We start from the raw sequence: 10,989 nt of genomic DNA, 5'->3' as shown, positions 1-10,989 counted from the left end.
CAGAAAAAGATTTTTTTTCTGGGTATTTAAGGAGGATCTGAGGGGTCTAACTAGGGGTTTGTCATGATGCTGAATCCATTGCAGGCATTTGTTTTGCACAAAAAACATTCTGTGGGCTAGAAATGGTCTCAGAAAACAATACACGTATGGGTGAGTATTCATGTTAGTCGGAGGGTTTTTTTTCCCCCGTGCTAATCAGTCTTAAAGTGCAAAATTTTGCACAGATGTAGCTCAGGGCATGCTCTAATGATTTAGCTAGGGCGCCCGAGTCTGCGACATTCGGGGTCGCCACAGCGGCCAAATCAAGGTGGGCTCCCATCGACTTTAGTGATGAAAAGTGATGAGTCATCACTTTTCAGAGTTCTGTGGGTGCTGTGGTGACCCCGAAGGTCGCCGACTCGGGCGCCCTAGCTAAATCATTAGAGCATGCCCTGAGCTACATCTGTGCAAAATTTTGCACTTTTAGACTGATTAACACGAGAAAAAAAACCCTAAGGCCTCCGACTAACATGAATACTCACCCATACGTGTATTGTTTTCTGAGACCATTTCTAGCCCACAGAATGTTTTTTGTGCAAAACAAATGCCTGCAATGGATTCAGCATCATGACAAACCTCTAGTTAGACCCCTCAGATCCTCCTTAAATACCCAGAAAAAAAATCTTTTTCTGGGTATTTTCCTCCTGTATAGAAAGTCGATGGGAGACCGACTCTAGCGGGTGATAACATCAATTAAGCTGGGTCTCAGAAAGGGTTATCATACCAAAATGTAAACTAGAGACATGTAGGAAGTCAAAAATGTAAAAAATGTACGGTCACCTTGGGTGGTACCAATTTGGGCCAATTTCAGAATTGGCCCCCGGCCTATTACTGTTACTGACTCACTCACTGACGGCCAGGATCTGCCTGGTTTGATAGTAAATGCTCCCTACAGTCGCAATCATGTCGTAGAAAACACAATGTAAAATGAATTATATTTACAAAAGAAAGGCCTGGGGGATGTAAGGATAGGCTTTTGTTTTCATTTACCAGTTTCAATTAGCCACAGCTAAAAGTGGCTTTTCAGTGCCGTTCTAAAGGAAGGTAGGGATTTACATTCCATTAAGGCCTTCGGTAGGGCGTTCCACATTTAGTGGCATAGCAGGAGAACGCATTAGAGTAAACCGTTTTTTTGTGCCAAATCTGGGTTGGATGCCATGCAATTTACATATATTAGGAACAATTTAGACTTCCTTGAGGGGTCCTGGGTTCGATTCCTGCCGGGGACGCTGTGGGTGCTGGGGGCGTGTTCTCTCCTCCGCGTCATCAGTGCCCATACCCTAGGTGGGGTTGGCAAAAGGGCCTTTCTGTGTGGAGTTTGCATGTTCTCCCCGTGTCTCCTAGGGTAGATACCCTCACAAAAACATGCAGTAATCCTGGTCTCTATAATGCCTCCCCCTGGCCAGCCGGGCGCCTGATGGAGGGGAATGGAACTGGTTGGAATAACGTGTTCCTTCCACGCGCTACGTCCAACCGGGGAAGCTCCCCCCTGTCAGGTGATAAGAAGCGGCCTGCTCACTCCTCATGCACTGAAGGAAGCATGAGCTCAGTTCGGGGCCCTCCCCAGGTTGGCAGAGGGAGAGCAGAGCCCAAGATTACAGCTTAGGCAATTGGCACCGGGTGAAAAAAATGGGTTACAAAATCGTGGGATAAAAATTTAAAAAAGAAAAAAAAAGAAAAAAAAATAGACTTCCTTGAGGAACACCACAGCTTACTTGGATGGGGGCGGGCAGGGTTCCACCAGGTAAGATTGCATCCTTGCACACTGCTGCTACCAAGACAATGAATAGCTTTTAATTTATCAATCAGAATAGAGTGATTTATGTGTCAAATGCTTTCTGGAGGTCCAGCATGACCATGCCGCAATATTTGCCCAAATCCACCTCACGTTTGATGCAGTCTTTCAAATAGAGAAGGCATATGAGAGAATCCCATTTCACTGACACATATGTGTCAGTGAAATGGGATTCTCTGACTCTGACACATGACTAGACTAGACTATCCGATTGCTGAAAAGGTTTCCATAAATATAAATTCCACAAAATCAGCAAGCTATAAGTTTTGCGATGGATACATGGGTTGATTGATTGATTGATTGATTGATTGATTGATTGAATACTTTAAGTTTCAAGTGTTCATAGGAAAAGCTACAGGACAGTACAGGTCAACTAAAAGGATAAAGACCACAAGAAAGCTTTTGGGATTGTTTCAATTTACAACTCATCATACTCATACAACATTAATGACAGACACATAAAACACAGTACTAGACAGTCGGAAAACAAAATAAAACAATTGTTGTACACGGATGTAGCTAGTCAAATAACATGACCACAATATGAACCCCATTTTGTACTGTGTTTAGTTAGTTACAGAGCAGTGTTAGTTAGAATTGAATGACTGCAGCGCCCCCTTGCGCCGAAACCTGTGAACGCAAAAGGCTTGGCGTCATCAGTGCGACGGAAGTCGTTCTCACCACAATGAGAATTTCTGGCTGATTCATTGTAGCCTGTAGTTCCACTGCACGCAACAAACACACTACTCTTAAAATTGGACAGATTTGAGAACAGGTAAATTAAAGCTATTGATCCGGTAGCAAAATGTATAATCTATAGGTAATTCCCTGCGTATTTTGTTGTTGTTGTTCTTAGTAAATCTCTTATTTTGTTGTGCTACGGTAGCCGGCTAACAAGTCACTTGTAACTTGGTAAGCTACAACTGTGTTAAGAGGATAGTGGTTCTCATTCTTATTTTCTAGGTAAAGTATAATACAATCTATAGGCCTACTATATCTTGCTCAATAAATGTCCCTTATTAGGTTGGTTACGGTTGTTTATCCCTGCATCTGACTGAATCTGGATGTGTCTTGACAGGTTTGCGTTATTGGTCTTGCTAATCCAGCATAGCAGGGTCTTTGCCATCTTTGCTGATAGATATTTTACACTGATTTGATTAAAACATTTTCCATCATCAGATCTCAATATGGACCGGCTGCTGAGACTCGGAGGTGGGATGCCAGGCCTTGGTCAGGTAAGTTTGAATTTAAATCAGCAGCTTTATTATTGGGTTAGTTGGTTACAATAACGATTCACAAGCTCACCACAGTCGCAATGAGAGCTTGTAGATTGCTATTGAATAGCCAGACCTTAGTATATGGCAGGAAGTCCAAATAAACAGCTACACTTTAGAAACGAGCCCCCCAAAATCCCAGCAACACACAACTACCAATATTTATAAGCAACTTTACAGCAAAACAAGACCAAAATTGTTTATGATAAGCAGACATGGCAACACTGAATATGGCTGTTGTTGAGAAACATCGTTAGGTGTTAATTAGTAAATTGCCTGGCATGTGAATGAACATTGATTGTGCTGCATGTGTTTCCCAGGGCCCTCCCACAGATGCTCCTGCTGTGGACACAGCAGAACAGGTGTACATCTCATCGCTGGCACTGCTCAAGGTAAGGATGCACCTCAACAAAAGTTTAAAACCATCACACTTGGTGAAGTTATATTAACCACACGAACACTAGCACCCTTATTCTGGGGCAAAGATTTGGCGAAAATAGCGCATCTATTTCAATGCATCGCAATGGGATGCATTGTGACCATGTAGATCTTAGTCTTTCGGTCCACGTGTATCAAAAAAGCAACCGGATTAAGGCAGCGGAAGCTTGTGATTGGCTGCGCGGAGGCGACGAAAGTCGGGGGAACGGAGATGCACCTAAACCTAACCTTAACCCTAACCTCAGTAAAACGAACACTGGTGAATGCTAACCTGCCGACGCTGGTGAATGCTAACCTTGTGAATGTTAAACTGTGTTAACCCAGTTACTTTTTTGATAACTTGGACTGAAAGACGTGCAAAAAATACTCTCCCCATGTAGATCGTTTTTTTTGTGAGATGTTAACTTGGGAAATACTAGTGGATCTAGTATAGAGCCCTATGGGACCCGTACAAACTAAGTACATGGGTTTTTTAGTAATATGAAATGTGTGACATATCTCTGTATGTTTTTGCTCTGTGCTAGATGCTGAAGCACGGCCGTGCTGGAGTGCCAATGGAGGTCATGGGTTTAATGCTGGGAGAATTTGTTGATGACTACACCGTGCGAGTGATTGACGTGTTTGCCATGCCCCAGTCAGGAACTGTATGAATCTTAATAATATCAAAATAGTTTAATGGTTTATTTTGTTTGCCATGAAAATATCCTGACCTGCTAGTTAACATATGTTCATATTCACACATGGAATTATTCAGTTAGTACTTGGCCATGACTTTTGTATGCATTGTTTTCACAAGTGAGTAGCTGTACATTTGGGCTGATTCACAGCCATGAAATTCGGCCATCAATTATTTGACAATTAATAATTGAATTGTGTTTTTGGCATTGAACTTTGAAGTAAATACAAATTATGCAAAACAATTTGGATGATCTCAAATCATTATGTAATAACTGTGGTTCTCTACCCCACAGGGCGTCAGTGTTGAGGCTGTGGACCCTGTGTTCCAGGCCAAGATGTTGGATATGCTGAAGCAGACTGGCAGGTGAAAAGTGGACAAATGTTTGATTTTCTTATTGTCAACATAGCCGGGGGGGGGGGGGCTATGTTGTACTTAGTTACAACTATGGTCCATCTTGCCAAAACCAATACATACCAAAAACCTGTTATAACAAGTCCCAGAGCTGTACTGTCACTTTGGACAATCGTACTGGAACGATTTAAGGTGGCCGCACATCGCAGATAATCTGGGCATTTAATGACCCTCACGAGTATCGGCTAATGTGAGCATGTTTAGATTATCTGGTCAGATAATCTTAAACGATTATCCTGTAGTGTGTAATGCTACCCGATTTCAATGCACCCGATTATCTGCTAACGTAAGGCCAGCTTTAATGAAGTGATGGTGAATGCCTTTTCAACCACGCAACTAAGCACGTTGCCTTATTTACATTATTTTTCATAAAATGTTCCATGAAAAATTACAACAAATTGTGATTACGATGTTCAACACAGGAATTTCGCTGTGCTTGACAAAAAATATTGTTTCCTCTCCTCACATTTTGATGTGCTGAGTTACAGTATAAACTGTCCCTGGAGCATTCAAAGATTGTGGAGGAGATAGACAGGCTTAGTGTGGCGGAGAGAGTCGCAGCCCCAGCCTGAAGCCTCAAAAGTCCAGTATCTGCCCTCATTCCATAGGGATATCCCTTTGGAGTAATGGTTAAGATATTGGACATTCACGCAGGATACCCGGGTTCAAAGCCGGGTGGGGAGGTTCGGATCACCTCAGTTACATTTAGATACTTTTGTTATCTGGTAATAATGACATGAATAAACTTGCTCACACTACAATGTCTGACTCTGAACACATAGGGAGTTTGTGCCTGAAATCATCTATCAATATAGATAATATAATGACATTAAACTGTCTTTTCTGTCCCGTAAACATGTCTTGACGGTCCATCTCTCCTGTCTCTCACCAGGCCAGAGATGGTGGTGGGTTGGTACCACAGTCACCCTGGCTTCGGCTGCTGGCTGTCTGGGGTGGACATCAACACACAGCAGAGCTTTGAGGCTTTGTCAGAACGAGCTGTGGCTGTGGTGGTTGATCCTATTCAGAGTGTCAAAGGAAAGGTATGGATGTATGCATGCACAGTGAAGAAGCCTTTTCATTGAATATGACCTCGCAGTCTGAACACTAACCTTTTTCACCCCAGTCCCAGAAGTGTACCAAAATAAAAATGTAACCATCCCAAAGTGAATTATCCGTCAAAGATAATTATTTTTATTGTTGAAATATTCTGGCAATCCTTTCTAATTTGTATATTGTGATTTGTGGCTTGCCAGTGGGTGGCGGGAGTAGCTTTTTAACATGATCTTAGCTTTATGATCACATCACCATATGAAATCGTGACACTACTCAACGGCGCCGGAGCCGGGGTTTTTTGGACTGTTCTGCCACCCCACTTTTCAGGCTCGACCCTTTTTTTTTAAATTATTATTATTTTTTCTCCCCAATCGGCGCTGTAGTCCCAACGTTGCATTGTGTTGCTTGAGGTTGCCGGGACCGGCGACCCTCTAGACATGCTAATTGCTTCCAATACACAAAATATCTGTGCCAAACATGTTAAACCGGTTCTAATTGTCCGCCCGTGTTGAATTGACGGCACATGTAGGCTTCATTGGTGTAAAGTAACTGAGTACATTTACTCGAGTAGGCTATTTTTATTCCACTACAATCTTTTGAAAACAGTTAGATACTTTGCAAATTTCGATTATTAGGCTATAAAGGCATACATAACCACTTCAGCCCTACATTTAGGCCATTTGAAAATACAAGCTCACAATATTGCTTAATCTGCTCAAATATTTGTAGACCTAGGCCTATCTACAAATGGTAGGCTACATTTGTGAAATGACTTGACTATTAGGCTACGTTTTCTTTATACAGCCTACATTTTGATACCAAAACGTCATTACTCAAGCCAAGGCTTACATTTTGAACATGGGATTTCTAAAAGAGTATTTCTACTTTTACTTAAGGAAAACATGTGAGTACTTTTTTCATCACTGACGGCCTTGCTGATCGTGCCTCGATCGGTTTGCTCACTCTCAGTGCGATGCATCAGCAGAGCTTAAGTTCTGACTTCATCTAACTTTCACTATAGGCTACAGTAAGCTGGAATTTTCCTTACTTTATTAACTTAAACTTTTATAATTTATTTTCTTGAAAATACATTGAGCGCAGAGCCCTCATTTTCAATGATGCAGAGATTGCAGAAAGCATATAGGCTTATAATTAATATTGAAATAAGAACAGCAGGATAACAAGTTGACTATTGTGACATTTACATTTGAAAGTTGAATTAAATTCTTTATCCAGATCTTATAGGCCTACATTGTCATCTAACAACACATTAAAGTGCTTATAGGCTAGTTACTTATAAAGTCCAAGCTGATGTGTACGTTTGATTACGGTCATGACGTCACCGACTGGCCACGCCCACAATATCGTCCCCTCACTATTTTACCCCTGCCGGCGCCCCTGACACTACTACTCCATGGAGCACAGAGCAATGTTTTGGTGAATGGTGATGAAAGGTGAAGGTTTGAAATCTCCCCTAGAAACTTACTAGCATTGGATACAGTGTGCCCTCTCAAAGAGAAAGGGTGATGCATACCTACTCAAAGCAAGGAGCCTTGCAGTTCCCGACTGGCTTCTATTTCCACTCAGCTGGACATTGTATACTGTGGCACACCCTGTGTCACTCACTCAGAGTAACAGAGCTCCAGTAATGTTAGCTAATGTTACATGATTGATCTCTTCATGCTGTGTCCATCTGTGAAGCAACTATAATGTTGGCTAGCTTAAATTTTCTTTATGGTTTATAATTTCAGAATTAGTCATTTAGGAGAAAATGATGATTGGTAGTGAATCAAGTGGATGCAGGGATTAAGTGCAGCTGGAGTTGGTCATCATGACTATAATTTGCGGTTGAAATTGAGATTAAAGAAGAGCTCTATCAGATGTTTTCAAAGGACATAAAAGTTGCTTACTCTGCCACAAAGAAATAAACTATGCACACAACAAGGGCATACACCAAGCACAGGAAGAAAATCTATGATGTCATGACATAACCTCACGTCACCAGGATTTTCCACAGCGGTTTTCATTCCAAACTACGTAATCTGGTTTTGGCCATGCATACTCTAGAGTACCCCAAATGGTTTCCCGTTATGTATCCGGTTGGCAGCACTTTTTTATTACCCCATGTAAATGCTGAATCATTTAATCTAGACTTGGCTGTCGTTTGAATAAAACATGGATTTCTTGGATATATCAAATGTTTTTTATGCCAAAATAAACGGATTATACCAAAACAAATTATGCCTCTGGCCCAGGGAAATAATTTGAGGAGCACAGGTGCTCTTGGTTTCCGCTCTCGTTTCTGCCTGCCTGGTGACGTGGGTTATTTCCGGTCTAGACCAGATCAGAAAAGGGCAACATTTAACCCAGACAGGAGTCAGGACATACCCCAGGTCTGTCTTGTCTCTCCACCCCAACCAGATTTCATCCCTGGTTTGTCTTTCCACACTGAACAGACAGAGCACTGTCAGTCATTCTGTTGTACTTGGCTCAGAATGGAAGAGACTTCTAGAATGTTGCCCTGGAAGGCTTCAGGGACATAAATAGGAAAATGCATTTTGGGGGAGGTTCAGTGCCTTGCCAGGTTAGTTCAGTAAGAATAATCTTTAAACTATTTAGACCTCCCAACCTACACCTCCAATAAAGGAGAGCAAAGGACTTCAGCGTCAATAACCATTGGATGATGATGATGCAGGATAAAACGTCAGGCACCCAGGGTTGGTTTTGGCCAGATTTCACGCAGAGAAACATAAATAAGAAATGTTATTTAACTAAGAAAATGAATTCTCACAGAAGGAATGCCAATCCAAAGGGTTGGCACATGCCAAAACATATTCAACTTGTGCTGTAAAAAATAGAACTTGTGGGAACTGAAATGTGCCACTCCCTCCCTAGAACATGTATGACGTCTGTTGTCGTCTATGTTACGTTATATTACATCTCTATTACATACATTTAATCTGTAACCTTAACTGCTGTGTGACTCTGGGTGACTGAATTACCCCCTTGGGATAATAAAGGTATCTATCTAATCCCACTGTGTACTCTTCCTCAGGTTGTAATTGATGCCTTCCGACTGATCAATGCCAATATGATGGTGTTGGGCCATGAACCAAGACAAACTACATCAAACCTGGGTCATCTGAACAAGCCCTCTATCCAGGTAATGGACAGTAGATGGCAGCATCACACAAAATGCTGGCAAAACTAAGGGAGTATATGACTTCAGACAAATAACATCCATCTCAATGGGGCTGCCTTATTGGTGAGAGCAAGCTGTGCCTCTTAATGCATTTGGCTTGTTACAAATGTGTGTATGTAGTACAGGACACTTGGTTAAATAAAACCTTTGGGTTTATCGATAGATAACTAATGATTCTGAAACAGTCTCGGGTACTTATAGTATATTCAACTCATGTTTAATGTTGTGGAATTCATGACAAGCTGATGATCATACGTGCATTAGGAGGCACGGCGCTCTCTCTCTCACTAATATGGTGATGGTGTCTACGTATTTATGTCCAGGGTTTTTTGGTACTTACGTGTTCAATGATAAAATGTTTAAACAGGATTTTGGATGTGCTTTTTGAACCTGTGCAGAATGCATAGGCCACATTTGTGGTGCCTAATATGTTTAGTTTTCTTAAATATGGTTCTCTTGTTTTTCCAGGCTCTGATCCATGGACTGAACAGACACTACTACTCCATCACTATCAATTATAGGAAAAATGAGCTGGAGCAAAAGGTTTGAATGGCACACATCTCTTTGCCAGCGCTTTCACCCAGGGTTTTGATTTAGACACATGAAACTTAAGTTTATCCCTGTTGTTTTAGATGCTGTTGAACTTGCATAAGAAGAGCTGGATGGAAGGCCTGACCCTCACTGACTACAGTGAACACTGCAAGCTCAATGAGACCATTGTCAAGGAGATGTTGGAGCTGGCGAAGAACTACAATAAGGTAGGGCTGTGTCGATATGACTTCAAATCAATATCTCCTTTGTGTCAAACCTTTGCCTTGATTACGATTAATGAACGATTATTTAAAAGAGAGAAAGTGGCAGCTGTGAACTTGTACATCTGCTACTTTTGAACATTATAAAATCTCAAGTGTGAGAACTACTGATTTAGAAGCCATTTGTAGAAGGTCTTAATGGGATAGGGTACAGCTGCAAGGAGATTTCATGTTGTGCATCACGGCAAAATCTTGATTTTTCGATGGCCCGTTGTTTTGAGGTCACAGTAGTCCGGTAAGGTTTAGGGTTAGGGTTTAGGCTTTGGGTTAGCATTTGCCAGGTTATCATTCACCTGCGTTGGCAGGTTAGCGTTCACCAGTGTCGGCAGGTTAGCCTCGGACCGGGACTACCGGGACCTCGAAACAACGGGACATCGAAATATCGATACACGTCCAATCCTTCCATGCATCACAGGCTCTTGATGATGATGGTGTCTCCAAGGGAAGGTTATTAATGAAATGCTTTTTTTTTTTTTTCTTTTTTCAATCCAGGCTGTCGAGGAAGAGGACAAGATGACCCCAGAGCAGTTGGCCATCAAAAATGTGGGAAAGCAGGTAATGGATGTGAACTTTAAACTTTCAAATCCCAAAGATTGTATCCATGGTTGTTTACAACCAATGATGTTGATAACCAAGAAACAATTAAATACCTTATGTGATTGTGTCATTTTTACAGGATCCTAAGAGGCACTTGGAGGAGCACGTAGACGTTCTGATGACCTCTAACATTGTTCAGTGCCTCGCTGCCATGCTGGATACAGTAGTCTTTCAGTAGAGCCTTCTATGTATAACTGTTAATATTGCTATTGTTTTCTTTTATATAAAATAAAAAGTTATGTGTATGACTTTATGATTCGCCTTGTGATTTGTGTACACATTTCCCATAATGCTACTTTATATGCAGCCACTAAAGAGAATGGGTTTGTTCATTGTTGGTTCTTTGAATGGGTTTGTGTTCATTGTTGGTTCTTTGATAATTCAGTGTACTCAATGTCCATAAAAGTCTAACATATGTCATATGGACAATGTGTACATTTGTTTGCCCAAAAGAATTAAACGTAATCAAATAGAATCTCGCCTTAGTCCTCTGAATAATGGATGTAGCTGTCAGTATAAAGTACTGTACATACGTCACATTGATATGAACTAATTTCAGACGAGGAAGTGAAAGGGGCTGAGTGAAATGAAAGGGCTGATTGTGCATTAATGAAAAGTTTCGATATTTGTGTTTGCTAGATTAGTTCTGTTGTAACACTGCTTTTTGGCAATAATAACTAATATCG

General features: G+C 41.4%; 1 protein-coding gene across 1 annotated transcript; it reads left to right on the top strand.

The window, feature by feature from the left end:
* The first annotated feature begins 2,499 nt into the window (after window positions 1–2,499).
* psmd14 (proteasome 26S subunit, non-ATPase 14) lies at window positions 2,500–10,552 on the top strand. The gene is made up of 11 exons (XM_080729925.1): window positions 2,500–2,609; window positions 3,014–3,069; window positions 3,429–3,500; window positions 4,071–4,190; window positions 4,518–4,588; window positions 5,529–5,679; window positions 8,748–8,855; window positions 9,363–9,437; window positions 9,527–9,652; window positions 10,199–10,261; window positions 10,383–10,552. Exons 2-11 carry the CDS (start codon window positions 3,022–3,024, stop codon window positions 10,479–10,481), a joined length of 933 nt encoding a protein of 310 aa, XP_080586051.1. The 5' UTR covers window positions 2,500–2,609; window positions 3,014–3,021; the 3' UTR covers window positions 10,482–10,552.
* The last annotated feature ends 437 nt before the right edge of the window (window positions 10,553–10,989 follow it).

The sequence above is a fragment of the Nannobrachium achirus genome (genome assembly GCF_963921795.1).
Source record: "Nannobrachium achirus genome assembly, chromosome: 7".
NCBI classification, from domain to species: domain Eukaryota; kingdom Metazoa; phylum Chordata; class Actinopteri; order Myctophiformes; family Myctophidae; genus Nannobrachium; species Nannobrachium achirus.
The sequence above is the reverse complement of the archived record's forward strand: the minus strand, read 5'-3'. Positions and strand labels throughout refer to the sequence as shown.